This window comes from Myzus persicae, unplaced genomic scaffold (assembly GCF_001856785.1).
Source record: "Myzus persicae strain clone G006 unplaced genomic scaffold, MPER_G0061.0, whole genome shotgun sequence".
NCBI lineage: Eukaryota > Metazoa > Arthropoda > Insecta > Hemiptera > Aphididae > Myzus > Myzus persicae.
In genome coordinates this window covers 851880-869405 of record NW_019104044.1, presented here as the reverse complement: position 1 = coordinate 869405, position 17526 = coordinate 851880, and the positions used below count along the sequence as shown (strand labels likewise).

The 17526-nt window shown below is 30.2% G+C and overlaps 1 protein-coding gene across 4 annotated transcripts; it reads right to left on the bottom strand.

The window, feature by feature from the left end:
- Nucleotides 1-1117: 1117 nt before the first annotated feature.
- Nucleotides 1118-11271, bottom strand: LOC111037967 (protein tweety). Of its 4 annotated transcripts, none has more exons than XM_022320854.1 (11): nucleotides 10550-11270; nucleotides 5830-6039; nucleotides 5609-5769; nucleotides 5432-5543; nucleotides 5122-5360; nucleotides 4963-5058; nucleotides 4803-4875; nucleotides 4320-4714; nucleotides 4150-4251; nucleotides 3741-3854; nucleotides 1118-2239 (listed from the first exon to the last, which is right to left on the bottom strand). In XM_022320854.1, the coding sequence occupies exons 2-11, from the start codon at nucleotides 5968-5970 to the stop codon at nucleotides 1939-1941; spliced, it is 1734 nt and encodes a 577-aa protein (XP_022176546.1). In that variant the 5' UTR covers nucleotides 5971-6039; nucleotides 10550-11270; the 3' UTR covers nucleotides 1118-1938. The 4 variants fall into 4 exon arrangements, with proteins under 4 accessions (XP_022176546.1, XP_022176547.1, XP_022176548.1 ...); XM_022320855.1 differs by lacking the exon at nucleotides 10550-11270 and adding an exon at nucleotides 7355-7405; XM_022320856.1 differs by having other exon boundaries at nucleotides 2127-2239; nucleotides 3643-3854; nucleotides 10550-11271.
- Between the last annotated feature and the right edge of the window lie 6255 nt (nucleotides 11272-17526).

Sequence of the window (17526 nt, the reverse complement as noted above, 5' to 3'; positions counted from 1 at the left end):
TAATAAAAAAAAATTATTTTAGTTACACAGAATATTAATAATAATTAATTTTTTTGTACTAAAGGATTAATTTTATTTAAATTTGTATGTAGAATGTATGACCATAACGAGAATATTGCAATTTTGAATACAAATAATAACGTAAAACTAAAAAAAAAAAACAAATTAACAGTCTCGTTCAGTCTTAGGTAAATGTTATACATGTCTAAAATGTTATCAAGTTAAGAAAAAAAACAATTACAACCTCAAATTGAATAGGAGCAGTGGTATAAAAGTACAAAATGCGTTAACATTGTGCTTCATTCGTTTTGGTACACATCTTTGTTTTTTTTTTTATGAGCTTCGATGAGGTAAACATTGAAAACAATTTTTAAAATAAATCAATATTAATTGACAACAAATTTAAAAATTCAAATTATAAAGAGCCATTAAGATGTAATGTTAAATTACTAATAACGTTTACATTTACAGGGAAAAAATAAACTATACCTAAACGAAAATTAAAAAATCTGTGTAGGTACATTTGGCGGTGATTTGGTACCATACACAGGCACACAACTCAATGTCAATCATACAATTGGAATAGAAGATAATGTTTGATTTGGGTATATACATTCATTAAATATATTTTAAAATGTTTCTCACAATATTATTGACAATAATAATTAGTGGAATGATTTGATTGGCTCCAATTGATTTGTTAATATAGGAATTTGCATTTTACAGAACGCACGTAGTTTTCTTACAATTTTTAAGTTGACAACCAAACAAAAATAATAAATATTAATTTAAATACATAGAAAGTTTTTATTTTGAGTGGAACCTTGTTAGTAACTTTTTTTAAAAAAACTATGATTTTAATAAAACACCTATTAATAACATATTTTTATACTCTAAAAATTAAAAAAATTATTATAATTATTTATAAAATATTATACAAAGGATATGAAATCTGTGAACGCAGTTTCTAAATATTGGAATAGAAAAAAATTAATCGCCTTGGAATATTTTTTGAATAATGAAAGAACATTATTAAGCTTATGTGTTACTTTAAAATCAAAATTAAAACAATGTGGACATGTGAATATTACAATTATTTTATAAAACTAAATGTTTGTTACTAATTATTTATTTACAAAAACATATTATTATTATCTATAACAATATTGTTTTACATAATATGAAAAAAGGAAGAATTATAATGGTTACTTAATCTCTTAAACTGAGGAACTAGTAAAAAAAAATATCTTATTAGGGATTTTGGGACGACCCCTGCCAAGCACGATAACGACATTTCTTTAATTTTTGTGGGCCAAATACATAATTGAAAACGAGCCAGTTATCATTGACTAGACTATGATTTAGGATAGACTATTAAGCACTTAAAAATGTCAATGTTATAATTATCATTCAAAGAAAACTGTACATATTAAGTATTTCACTTCTATAAAAAAGAAACAAAAAGTGGGTTAAGGTACTGTCATAAATTATATAAACATTACTATACCCAAGGATATTTAAATGGAGAATACGTGAAACAAACGTAAAGCTAATAAAAAAGAATAATTTGTGAAGTTTTTAAATTAACACAAGATCATAATATTAAAAACAACTCAACAAATGTTTAAAAGTTAAAGAAAATAAAATATAACATACAAGACCTTAAAAAACTATAAAACCATAAATAATAAACTGATGATACAAATTGCTTAATATCTATCCTCCACAAATGTTTGTTAATTTTCAATAATCTGTGCTCAAATTCAAAATGATAGTATGATAACATTAAAAGGCCATACAAAATAAATACTTGCTAGAACATTACAACTCTGTAATCTGATAGGAAGTGTCAGGTACAGGTGCAGGTCTTGCAAATGTTGACAGTGAACTGCCACTTATGGTCGATATTTGTGTTTGATCGGCAGAGGTCGGTTCATTTCAGTAGAAATCCGAAGATTCTAATGTTTTGCATTTACGGCTTAATGTAGAGTATTGACGATCATTAGACTGATTAGGTTTGCGGTTGTACCCTAGAGTATTGGAATAGGTTGGTACGCCGCGGAATGATGGTGGAGGATGAGGTGCACCACGCGCACCTGGATGTTCGAGTGTGCGGAATTTACGGTTTAAAGTAGCATATTGTGGCCCAACTTTTGATGGACCGCTCTCGTGCATGTAACCACCATTACGGCCATTTAACGTTGCTATACCACTACCCATTCCGTATTCGTCTCGTGGTCTAAAAATTAAACAAGCAATACAGTTAGTATATTCATTTAAACTACAAACATTTAAATAATGAACATTCCCTAGAATTTGAAATATCCTACATAATTAACAATAATAGCAAAGCTAACAAAATGTATCTTACATTCCACAATTAATTTACATTAAACTAAAATATAATATAAATAATAAGATCACAAATTACTTTTTATACACAAAAAAAAATGATTACATGCAAAGCAATAATTTTTCTTAAACTTTTTTCATATTCACTATACAAGAAGACAATTTTTATTTTAATTGTTTAAGTCTTAAACTTTAAGATATAATCCAATATATTATATGAAACATAAATTGTAGATATAACACCATTATTAAAAATAAAGGTTATGAAAATTGTAAATATAAGAAAAGTTAGCATACAGAAAGAGTAGAATAGATATAGTCTAAAGCAATTTTCAAATTATTGAGTATGTTTAATGAAATAAAAAGCAAACTTTAACAAAAGCCTCGCTGAAGATTCATAATTAATCAGGTTTACAAATTTAAAAAGTCAAGAAAAATTACAGAAATAAATAGTTATTATAACTGTACATGATGGTAATATTTATTTTCATTAACAATCAAGTTTTTATATGTACCTTATTTATTGTAATCACTTTTTTTTTTAATTTCAGAGTTCTTCACATATTTTTTGTCAATTATACTAAGTCTTCATATTTCATAATCGAAATATATTAGGATCTATTACTGGTGTGTATTTTGTAATGGTTATATGTGTTAATGTTATTTTGTTTTCTTTTTACATGTAAAGCTAAGCTATTTATCCAATTAATACTACAACATAAACATACCAGCGACATGTCATACATACAGTTATCTACATTTTTAATACTACAAACTAATCATGCAATTAATTATTTTGAAATAAAATAAGTAACTAGTCACTTGTTTGTTCAAATAATTGTATTACAGAAAGCTTCAATATTATTATATACAATGATGGAATCATGCACTAGTAAAAATACATATTATACAACAGCCATAAAATACTAATTTAAATTTGATATTACTTTGTTTTTGTTTCTACGATGGAAGAAGTAAGAAAATTCAATGTCAATTAATTATTGCCAGAAACAATTAAATCAATCAAGTAGATAGACATTTAAATTATTGAAGCTAGCAACAAAAATTAAATTGCTGAAAAAAAATGCAGAAGAAAATATGGTTATTTAAACACAAGAAAGATGTAATTAAAAATACTATTCTTGATGAATGTTTATTTTAATTCCGAAAGTGTGTACTGTGTACTAATTTTGTCAAATGTAATTTATGATAGGTTTTTTTATAAACTGTCTTTTTTACTTTGGAAACAGAATATATGAAAAATAAACTAATAAGAAAATAATAAGATACCAAAATAATCAAACAAAAACACAGACAGTCATGCTGGGCGGTTTTGAGCGTGCTGAGCAGGCGTCGGATGCGAAATAAACAACGGGTAGTAGTACGACCCTTGGTTTCGTGTAAGTGTAGACATCTGATGTCCATGAGATTGTGAACTGCTTGCTGTGGATCCTGGTCGTCCCAGGAAAGGATCTCTTTCTTCTGCTTTTGCATAATCTTGTCTAAAAGGTAATAACACAATTAAAATGAATTAATATTATATAAATTCTATAGCTTTTAGAAGTGCATACAGACGGAAGTATTTTTTTAAGCAATTATTAGACTTTGCTTGGTGGACTTTATCAAAAAGTCAACATCGAATAAATCATCATTTGAGTTAATTGTATTACCTATTCATAGTGTGTAATATAATATGAATCTAAGCCCAAGTTAACTCAAAATGAATTAACAAAAATATTTAACTCAGCTCATACTCTCGTCTGTACATGCCTTTAAATTTAATCTTTATAAACATACTTCTTCCTTATGTATATCCATGTATGAGAATCTAGCCACACCAAAATTGTAAAGAATATCCCAGATACTACACTGGCTAGTAACATTAATGCCAATCCAAACCTACAGTTTCAAAGTGAAAATAAATAATTAAATTAAGAATATATTTTTTTTTTGTATAAATAACTTACAAGGCAAGATCACAAGAGGCATGTAAAGCTCGATTGTATTGTACGTGTATTTGTCGACATTCAAGTGAAGCAGGTAAAGCAGAGACCATTCTAGCAGCGTTTTCAACATCCATTCTCATTTTTTGTAATAACAATGGCATATCTTCTCTAGTAGTCGATGAGGAATATAAAGTTGTAGCAAGACGAGTTACAATATCAAGCTGGTAGTTAGTTGCATCTACTGAAGTTGATGCTTGACGTATTGCCATACTAAATGGGTTGGTCCGAGTGCTACCAGTTGGGTTATTACTACCTTCACATGTTGTATAGAATGATAATGTGTCTGGACGTAGAGACGATGGAGTCCAATCACGTTCCAACCATTCATTTGGATTCATACAAAAGTCACCCAATGCCTACCATAAAAAAGTAGAAATATCAAGCCGGAGTTATAATAAATTACAATAATTATTAAATATAATTTTTTAAATATGTATTTCTTACAACTGCAGCAGTTAAATAGATAGATGCAGTAAGCCAGGATATGATGACAGCAAACAGCCCAAAAACAGAAAACCTGAAATGAAATAATAAATTCACAGTTAATTAGTAATTGTTTTTATGGTATTACCACATAATAAAAAAATAAATTTCAAATCCATACATGATTAAAGCACAACGAGAATGTCTGGCTACTCCAAACAAAAGAATGACACAGAATACCAATAGAATACTAAGAACACCCATTGTCAATGGCCATCTATAAAATTAATTTAAACACAATTATGTTTTATTTATTCAACAAATCATGTAATTTTCTCACCTTATTGTTTCCATTAAATACACATCATCAATAAAAGGAGTTAGATTAACTCCACGCAAAGAATTACTGATACCACGAATATTTGTCAAAGTTGAAGCTGCGTTGCCAACTAAAGTGCCAAGAGCTGTAACAATTTGTCCTCGAGCAGTCAAATTAGCGACTGGTGAATCAATGATATCACCTATATTTGTTAGTTTGTCATGAATATTCACTTGAAGCAATATTTCAATATCTGATGTCTAGAAAATACATTTTTAAAAACATAAAAATTATTAAATCTGTAGATACTACTGTACATTTGTTATCTCACCTGGTTTTTAACACTAATAACTAAGTCATCCAAAGCTCTAGCTGATGTCAGAAATTGAACAACTCCATTATGTAAATCGTCATTACCATATAAGCTAACGCCAACAGCACCACTACATAAAGATAAAACACTATGATTATCTATTGAAAAAAAAACAAAAATATATACAATGATTACCATGATAAAACAGTAAATATTGCTAAGGTCCATTTGAGCACAACAATACTATGCCTTGGTCGAGGTTTTCGATCACAGCATCTTGTCATAAGATAAATTAACAATAAAAACATTGTAATTATCAACCACACGGAGGGAATAGAACCCAGAATACCAAGTGACTGAAACATAAAATTTGTTATAACCATGCCATTTACATACAATAAGTTTGTGTAACTTACTTCCAAATAAAGTTCACTCCAGGGGGCAAATGCAGAGTTAACATGGTGACCACTGACATTTAAATGAGGGAATGAATGGAATAAATGTGCCAAAGCTGGCGTTTTATAGGTAACAACATTCTCTTGCAACATTCTAGCCATTTTTTTGTCTTTTATGTTTATTCTTATACACGCACGTACTATAAATTAGTTTCTATCTGCATTTTTTATCTAAAAAAAAAAATTATAAATTAGTTGAAATAATTTGTAAAAAGTGTTCAGCTATATTTAAATATTTTTAAAATATAGAGGTAATCCTCATATCACATAATAGTACCAATAGGTAAATAACTTATACATATTTAAGTAGTTTTTTTAGGTATAATTTATAAACAAATTTCACATATATTATTATATTAGGATGAGATATTTTTAAACGATGCAGAACTTCTGTGCTGTGAATTGACTCATTATAACTATGACTGATAACCATAACATTTATAGAACAACAAAATACAATCAAGGGAACTGGAACTTCTTTCCAATGGATATCATTTATTATCAATTTATGAGCACATCTTTACCATTTAGTCATTGTACAAAAAGTTTATAATACTTTCAATATTATTAATTACCTATCAAAATACATGCAATAAATCATCTCAAATATAATGTTTTTAATAGTTGACGATTATTAATTTTATTTATTTGGTATAGGTAATTAAATACAAAATTCTATTTTGACACAAAATATTATAATATACACTCAGACAAATCTTTGATGTTACGAACAAAACATACCATTAATCATATTCAGCATAATACCTAGTATAAATCCAAGTAACTTATCATTGCTTGTCAAAATAAAAAAAAATTAATATTAGATATTAAACATTGACTGGTAAATATTTGACAAACAATATTAAGGAAGATATGAAAGCAGTAAATATAATAGCAAAATAATTATTAACTTAGTTTTCTGTATAATAATTAAGTTACCTGACACTAACATTTTTTTTTACTTGCCACCTATCATACCTGCTATATTGATATTATGAATGAAAAATATTATTATTAATTTAGGAATTACCAATTCTTACCAACTTAATTATTAATTTTAAAATTTAATATTGATTTCTACAAAACATTTTTTAAATTTCTAAACGTATTAATATAAAATCATTTTAATAGGTAAAAATTTTAAGTAAATCAAACAATTTAAATTATTTACAACATTTTTTGGTTAATATTCAACTCTTAATTAGGTATTTAAATTCATCCTAATGATACATATTTTAAAGATAAAATAATCAGGTAGGTATTTAAAGAGTAGAGAAAATATTAAAATATTGAACTACCACTTTCATAACTTTAAATTAAAGTATAAGTAATATTAGGCTAGAAAAAGGATATTGTATAAGTTTATAAAAATAATTAATAAAAAAATGTTTATGAGTCATCACATTGTTAGTTTTTCATAGAACAACATGAACTTCAAGGTGTTTTTAGACTTATAATAAGAGGACAAACAAAAATCATATCTTACCGACTTAACTACTATGTACCTACAATATAAATAAATATATTATAATTTAATAAAAAGTATTACAATGATTATTTAAAAATAACTAATACCATTAAACCACATAGGTACCTATCTAAACTTTATTTTATAATTGAAACAAAAAACAGCATTATGAAGTACCTAGGTACCTAGGTATAAGATGAAACATTTCATTTTTCTTATCAATAATATGAAAAGAGTACTGTTTTGTTCGGATTTGTTTTATCATCTCCTCATGTGTGAAAACTTTATTCCCCAGCCACTCAAGTTTGTTATCTTGCTGCCATCCAAATAATAAATATATCACGTTAATAATCACTAATTGGATGGTTAAATTTTTTTTAAGTGCCAACATTACTGAAGGTACCTAGTGTCCTAGTACCTACCATCAAGGGTGCCAGAGGAGCCATGCCCACAACTATTTTAGTTATTGTTAATTGTTTCATTACTTGTAAAATTAAAAAATTAAAATAATATGTGACGCACCTACTATCATGGATTTCTTACTTCCCCCCCCCCCTAGGTTTATATTTCTGCCAGTGCCCTTGCCTCCCAAAAGTATTTTTTAAGGAAACATTAAGCCTCTTAATTTCTATCTTAATTTTAATTTTGTTTACATAATTATTATTTTACCAATATTACCTTAAGACTAATTTATATTTATAATAACACTAGCTGCCCGACCTTCCTCCGGAAGGAAATTATTTTTTTATAATTTAATTAAAAAACATAAGACTATTTTTTGGCTATACAAATAATACAACGATTATAAAATAAAAAATAAAAAAAAAAAACAGACATCATTATTGTTGAATATATGAAAATAATTGGTAATTAATTAATTAATTATTATTATTATTATTATTATAATGAGGGTTCAAAATCAAGTTAGATTCTTATATATACAGATTATATAGGTAGTTACATACACTTTTCTTAAAAATATGATTATTATAGGTACCCAATAAAAAATGAATTACTATCACTTGGCAGTGGCGGCGGGATATAATACTATTTGAAGCAATTGCTTCATGGCTTCATAGCTTTAACATGGTAAATTATCATTTGATAATGTTTTTTGATGTAATAAAGGGGATGGTTGATGGTAAAAATATTAAAAATGTACAATTTGCTTCAAAGACTCAAAAAGTTCGCGCCGCCACTGTCACTAGGTACAATTTTTTATTATTATTAAACATATTAAAAAATGAATTAATTGTCATTATATACCATTTATTATTATTACTATTATTATGAATCGCTGCAAGATAATAAACTTAAGTAGCGGGGAGATAAAGTTTACACGTGTCTGGATGGGATACAACAAACCAGTACCTATATAGGTATCATGAAAAGTTATGAAGACTAAAAGAATATTTGTTTTTTATATTTTTATAAGCATACCTAAACTTAATACTATGATACATATTAGGTATATTTTTAATATTAATCAAGGTAGCCCACTACATTAATTATTTTCGGTACCTATCAATTTCTAACTAAATCGCTTTTAATCACATAGCATTAAGGTCACAGTAATCCATCAAAAATTTTAAAATCTAATTATCACAAAAAGAGGGAAAACACGAACTAGGCTCTAGTTTGATTGTCTAAAAAATAACATATTAAGTTATTATCTGTTACCTATGCGGTAAGTACTTACCTAATGTAATGTTAGTAGATATAGGTACTTAGGTAGACTATAAAAGTGCAGTAAAAAACATTTCTTACCAACAGGCTATTAAGTATAAGTTTCTCAAGTTATTGAATAATGGTGATAATTAGGAATTAATTTACAAGTAATTAGTTTAACTTCAGTTGGATAATATTGGATATGACATGAATTTATTGTACAGTGAAAAACATACAATATTATCAAAATGATTGTTGTTTATTAATAACGCTACCTATAACCACCATATATTATAGTCTATGCATAGTCTGAGGACAGTTTTTTTGATATTAAAAATGATTTTACAACACTTAACAGTGTATAATATGTACCTAAACATTCTAGATTAAAATAATTTAACACATAACTACATAAGTATTAGATAAACTAAAAAAGCAATAATTGCATATGGCAAACTGTGTATGTTTATTCAGTTGTGTATCTTAACAACCTATTCTTCAAAATGATGCATTTCTGCAATAAAACATATATAAAACAATGGATTTTAAATTAGAGGACGCTGAACCTACATATGTGCTGACTCTGTCTTACTAACGTAAGCATAGTAAATTTTTGATTAGCAGCACTAATCTTGTGTTATTAGATTTAATATTAGAATAAATTAGCCCTGAAATTAATTTATCATCAAACTCAAGAAGAATAAAAAATAAAAAAAGATTGTATCTTAGCATTACATTTGAGTTCAATGGTAGGTATGTGAGTAGGTTAGGTTATATTATATTACCATGCTCAGTTATGATTTTTTAAATAAGTAACGCATGATAGGTACACTGTTTTTAATACATAATCAGAGTTTTATTGCATCATAGAATGTCAAAGTAAACTCATAATATAATCATATTATCAATTCATACTTGTAGTTATCTTATTAAAAATGTTTGTACATAAAAAAAAATTGCCAGTCGCCTCTTCAAATAGGTAGTCTAATCCTCGTAGAACAACCATGTTACTTAATTGACGATTGATAAGCTATTTGCTCTTTATGCAACCACAATCGATATAACACTGGATTTCAGATTAAAAAAAAAAGACAATATTTGAACACTCATAATATTAAAGTCAGGTAGGTACTTAAACGAACATTTTTAATTGGTCAGTAGGTTAACAGTGTGAATATCGCATAGACAATATAATATTAAACAGAGGGAATCGTAGCGTTATTTTTATGACCATCTCGCCGACAGGTGTTACGTTTAAGAAGTCTGAACAATCGGCTGTACCCAAGTAAAGACAAGGCAACCATACGAATAGGCGTACTACGACCGACAGGCAACGGCCACAATATACGGTGCCAAGCGGCCAGGTGTAAGGGTCGAGTAACTATCCACCCAAGGCCATACCCCGACAGTGGGTACACCCAACAGCGAATTACACCCCGTCGAAGTGCGGGGAACGGTCATCCGGTGTTAATCTGAGCCGTGGAGGAGGAGAAACGAACGGCGAGGCCGGAAGGGTAGGTACAAATGGAAAACAACTCAACTCACCCATGGCGTGTAGGTCGACGGCGATGGGGCTGCCTTTTGCTGACAGCGGAAGCGGAGTCCGTGGTTGTCGTCTACGACCAAGACGACAGCGATAACACCAGCGAGGACAACACCGCGGTCATCGGAAAAGTCGGACGACAGGAGTCGGCGACGAAGACACACGCACGACAGACTGGTTTATCGATCGGCAACGGGCGCGCGTAAACGTCGTCGTCCGACCGCGGAAGTTGCGAGTGTGAGACGACCGCGATTGTCGTGTCGGCGCGGCGTCGTACTGGCTGCTGGTCGTGGTAGGGAAACAAACGGGACGACAACCGACGAAATAATAATTGTCGTCCGAGTGAAAATCGGAGGGGAAACGAGACGAAAATAATGAATTTAAAAAAATAAAAAAATAAAACAACAATTAACAACAACAATAATAACAACAACACGGCGGCGGCAGCGGCGGCGGCGGCGGAGTCGCGGAGACGAACGAGCCTGTGCGTTAACCCAACCAGTAACCGGTCGGCGGCGGCGGCGGCGGCGGTGGCAGTGGAGACGTCGGACCGTCGGCGGTACGTGTTGTGTAACGCGCTACGAGCGGACGTTGCCGGAAATGTCAATTGTCGCGTCGGCGGCGGTGTCGGACGTCGGTGTGTGACGCCATTTTAGAAAATCATTACGACGGGCTCGGGGGCGCTGCGCTGCGCCGCTGCTTTTGCTGCTGAAGTGCTGAGTGCTGACTGCCTGACTGCCGTCGCGGTCCCGGTGCTCGGCGCTGCTCTCGCCGGCCGCCGCCCGGCGCTCGCCCGGTCCCGTTCCCCCGTCGCGCAACGGTGCTGCCGCCTGTCCCGATCCGGTGTTCCGTTGATATTATTTCGCAGGGTCTACGCCCTTAGTCCCGACGCGCCGCCGACGACGGCCGGTCCCGCGCACGCATCCCCCGGCCGCCCCCGATCGTCATCCACCCCCTTGGATTTCGAAATACGTTTTTTTTCCTTTTCCTCCGCTCGCTCTCGCTCGTTGCTCCGTCACCACCACACCGCGGGCACAGGCACTCGCGGGCCGCCAAAGACTCGTCTCCAGCAGTACTGTACGCCGTGTTATTCGTTAATAATATATATAATATTATTACGTCAGACGTGTGTCGTACTGTCGCAACACTCCCTCTGCCCACGACCGGTTTTCCGTCGCGTCGAGATTTCGAAATAATATTCGAATGATTTTTCCCGGTTCGAGCGGCATCCGAGTACGTCGTCCTACGCGCACAAAATATTATATCACGACGACGTATAACGCGTACCTAATAATAATATGATTATTATTATTATTATTACGGTCCGCATTGTGTTGTCGCGTTTTGGGACGTGGCCATGACTGAGGGGGACCCTTTTATTATATTATTATCGTTGTGTGGGGAACGCACGGTCGTTCGTCCGCAGGAAATGTACTTGTACCGGGGCTACTTACCTCTACGGTCTACGTCAGCGTTTCCCAAAGTGTGTTCCGCGGAACCTTAGGGTTCCGTGGGACAATGTCAAGGGTTCCGTTAGATGTATGAGATTATTGAGAAAATTATGTTTATTTAATGTTTGTTGTTCAAAAAATGTTTGATTGAAAATTTTTTTTTTAACTAAGTTTAATAATGAAAAGTCATTAACAGTATCATTAAAATATTATTTGGACTTGAGAGTTTAAGGAATTGATTTTCCTTTTTTAATTTACAAAAATTGTAGTTGAGTTGGATTAGACATTAGGGTTCCGCGAAACACAAACAATATTTTAAGGGTGCCGTGGTCGTAAAAGTTTGGGAACCGCTGGTCTACGTCACCTATAGGTACGAGCTCATTTAATGTATGAAATATAATACGAAATGATTTACACTTCACAGTCCGTTGTTGTTGCAGTATCCACACTTACCCGAATGCGGAGTTTTCGAAAATATAATAATATACCTATAAAACTATGCGTAGGTACACATGCCCATATACTTAAAACTCGCAGTCCGCTGTGCCGACGAAGCGACGACAAAAACCTATGGTATATCGAGATATATTTTTAAATTAGTAATACAAATTACAATTTAATATTATCAATTATCATTTATAATGAATATTATAATATGCCGTAGTGTGTTTCAAATGTTTCATTGATATGATCGATATCCTTTGCGTATATTACGATTTAAGACGTAAAACTAGTTTATCTCATTCAATTATCGACAATAACAATAATTGTTTTCAATTTGAATACAATTATTTATACATATTTAATTGATAATAGTGATATAATAGTGTTCACAGTCCAATGACATTATACGATAATCTTGGTGACTTCTGACTTGGCTACTAATATATAGGCACTATAATTTGTCGGCTCGTGACAAAACTATTAGTCTATTACTAATAGATATAATAGGTATAGTACGATCATAATTCATAGTATTATCGAATTACCTAATTATCACGCGTCGGCGTTGCTGACAATCGGACGAATTGGTGAAGGATTCTATTATAAATTTATCGCCTGATGCCCAGCTTCTCACTTCTCATACAAACCATTAAATTGTGTAATTGTATCGGTGTGATAAATCATCATGAATAGAAAACTATATTTCTACCAAATTACATATATTATTTATTTTAACCAACAATAGATGTACATTTTTAAATCACTTAATTTCATATTCGAAGTATTTTTGAGTTCAATTGAAATAACACGGCATTCTAATCACGTCATAAATATCTATAACTATATACGGTGCACATTTAGGGACAGTAGAGAGACGACTAGGAACTAGGAAGAATGGGTGATTGAGATTTTTGGAGATGATACATTTATAAGATGTTAGGTGGCTCCAAACTTATTTAGGTACAAAAATATTTTTCTATATTTATTGTGAATTATTTAAACTTTTGAAATTAAAATTGTTTTACGATAATAATATCATATTATTTATATTAGGTATTTAGGTATGCGGTTGAGTTGAAATAACTATTGTACTTACTTAAGGAAGCAATTTTAATAAATTGTACAGTAACGTCATGTGTCTGCGGTGGGGGAGGTGAGCCCCTGTCTGATTGTAAAAGCAGCCCACGGTAGGCCGGTGCCCGGTTGTAGCCGTTTAACCATAATTATATTTTATTAGCACAAAAACATGCCTATTTTTACTATATTATTTTGTAATTTCTACGTGTACCAAGAAATTATTGTCACAGTGATAAATTGCCAATATTAGGCATTAGAAATATTAGCATATTACTAATTAATAGAGGGGTCGACGGACGAGCAGCATGTAAATATTACTAATTACTAATTAGTATGTACTCTGTCTGTGCGTGCGTTGTGTGAAGGAAAAGGAACATATAATATTATTGTGGTACTGGTACATTCAAGATACAATAATAATAATAATTTAATTAATATCATCATATAATCACATCTAGTTTTATTTCTAAAATCTAAAATTATAAAACATATTCTAAAAACAACAACCGATCGGCACTCTTATTTATTACTGATTTCAGACTTCTTCCTGATAGTCGTGTACAGTTTCCTATTCTCTATTGTGTTGAGTTTAGTTTAGTATATTAAAATTTATTTTTTCGGAACGTTTCCATTAATTCATAATTGTTTAGTATGGACAAAATATATCTTGTTAATCAATATACAAATTCTCATAATAGTTTGCAGAATTTTAATTTGAAGGTACAATTGTTTTTTTATAAAATGATTTTGTTACCTATTTAATGAAAAGTGTTGAAACGATTAGAGTAAAATATATTTGATTTTTAAAATATGTAAGAGGGAATGGTAATTTGATAAAAATGTATGCAGAGGTGTGTTTGCGGGGGAAGAGATCGGTTCTCATCAAGTTACCCCTCTGGGCTTCTCAAAACTTTTGCCCCTCTCATCTATTGAAAATTGAAATTATGCCACTGAAATTATACATAATTATCACTAGTTATGGGTTATGACTTATGAGTATTTATCATATATGACGAGCAAAGATTACACGGACAGAAATGTAAATAATTCATGTTGGCGTAATTTAGCGGAACCCATAATATGTACATTGGAAACTGGTATGAACTATCGGACGACAGGCGCCCAAAAATACAAAAACGTTAATGATTATATTAATAAGTTTTTTATACAATTTTTAGGTGCACGAATATATTGAAATCTAATTCTTGCAAATTATTACCAATATCGAGTATTGCGAAATTTCCAACCAATGTTGAATAGTGGGTTTGGACATATTTTCTTTGTTTCGCAACATGACCATATTGCATTATAAGTTTCTCACACTATTTCGCCAACTGTACTTTTGCCTATTTTAAATTCAAAAACTAACGCAGTAAACAGTGTCGGCCTGGCATACCACCAAAGGCCCATGAATCAGTTTTTTTAAGGGGCCCGATAATGTTCGGCCTTGGGTAAGTAAACATCATCCCAGACCCTAGATGATAGATATACCTAGTATAAAAATAATTAAGTTACGTAGAGTATTACAATTATACCTAAATTAACACACAAATATGTATAATATTAATATTTTTAATATTATTTAGTATTATATAAATATTAAATAATTAAAAATATAACGTGATAAAATTGCGAATTTGATAAATACCTATGTAGGTTTTGTAAAATACATCGTTTTATTCAAAATTTCTTATACCCTAAATAAAGTTAAATTCATTTATATATTGCATTTTAATTTACGCACTTTTACACATAAGCACCATTAATTAATTGGATATATTTGCATTAAAGTATATACATTTTTATTTAAAAGCTCGTCTTAAAATATTGAATTAAAATGTTAATCAATATAATTTATAGTCCGTTTAAAATTGTATTATAAGAATGCCATTGTTTTCTATAAAATATAATAATCTACTTTAAAAGTTAACTCATTGTTCAATTGTTGAAATATCTATAGATACAATTTTGTTCAAATTTGAACCTTAAATATCCTACTGATATCTATGAAAAATCCAAAGTCTAAAAATTTGCATTTAAAACGCTCATAGAAAAATGAATACCTATTCCCTACATACCTATGAGACTTTCCGGTTAACTTTTTTTTTTGTCAAAAATAGAAAAACTAAGAGGATTGTAATCTTAATCTTAGATAATATAGAAGAAAAATGTTTATGACTTAGCGAAATTAAATTTTCAAACTTTTTGACCAAACAAAAATGTCTCAAATAAAAACAACAAAAACCCGATTTTGTAAAATCAATATACATAATTCATTGCTTTGCTTAGAATCTAAAAATACTTTTTAGCACTACATGTCTCCATTTGAATATTTATAATTTATTATAATATCTTTGTTGTTCGTTTTCAATTAATTTGTATTAAAGAACTTTAAGATGGAAAATGAAATAAAAAAAAAGCATAAGTGAAGAAAAAATGTGAGAAGTGGAGATTTGAGGCACAGAAAAAAACTATATGCTTTTATCGTGGCATTGTCGTTTTTATAAAATTTTTCAATTAAAAGAAAGTACATGGGCTTAGTAAACATTATTAATCAATATTTTACTTGTATTAGTTTTCTTCTTTTTTAGCATAACATACAATGTCAGCCTAGTGCTCCAAAATGCTATTTGTAGATTGAGTTGTTATATAATAGTATATTTATTAAAAGAATATAATATTATTGATTGCCGTTAGGTAAACTTTTATTAAATGTATAGGACAACCAGTATTATAGTGCAGTAAGACGAAACCAACGTACTTATATATGCTAATAATAGTTGTGTTGATGATAATGCTACAGAATGTGAATTATTTTATTAAATTAATGAAATGGTAATTTTATAGGTATTCTTGAACATAAATGTTTATGATAGCATATGGTAGTTATTTATACCTACGTGATTTTTAAGAAAACGATTTATTTGAATATTTTATAAGCTTTTTAAATACTTAGCATAATGATCAAATTGCAAAGGGGAATGGAATGAGACGTAACACAATATTTCATTTGGTTGGATCCCCGGAGAGGTAAAAATGTATTAACATTTTAGATAATTATTTTAGACAGAATAAACAACGCAGGTATAAGGAAATTCTATAGTAATTACAACTTAAAATATTTACCTTTTGGTTTGCTGTCTCTATCTTCTAAAAAAATAATTTTTCATTTAAAATCGTATTAACATTTTTAAGACGACAATTACAAATACATATTAGTATGTTCAATGTTGCAAGGACATAATATACCAACATTGTATAGAAAATACTAATGGAATCATATTTTGTCTACGATAAAATCGTATTTAGTATATTATGGTCATACCTGTAAGTATTATTATATTTTATTCACATTAAATATGAATATAGTGGTAAGACGTAAGAACATAATATTGTAATTTGTAATATACATAAATTAATCTATCATATTTCATAACAATTTAACAATCTAAGTGAAACGAACAATTTAAAATATTTTGTGGATTGGATTTTCCTGAGATGGTAAAATATAAAAATGTACCTACCTATTGGAATTTTACTAAAATACAATATAATATTATGATAAATGAGCACGGCGCACATGTTTTGAAGTCAGTATTCGTTACAGCATTTTAGATTATTGTTGTAGACAGAATAAAGAATGAAGATAATAACTATACTTATAATACTTACGTTTTCCAGTTTTTATCTAAACAACTTTTAAAATTATATTTCACTTTTTAGGACAATATTATTTCATACCTATTTTAATATTTACACATGTATATTGTATACACTATATCGTAGGTATTTTCACTGATATTTTTTATAATCACAATCACATTAGGTTCGATATTACATACACTTTTTACTTTTTAGACAACCTCCCCACTTTGTCCATCCGACTACAAAATATCATCTAGTAATTGTAAATGATTGTTACCCTCGTGTTTTACATTTGGTCGAAAACAATCCACTTAATCATATTAAAAATCTGTGCAGTTTGGATGATCAAGCCAACGAATTTT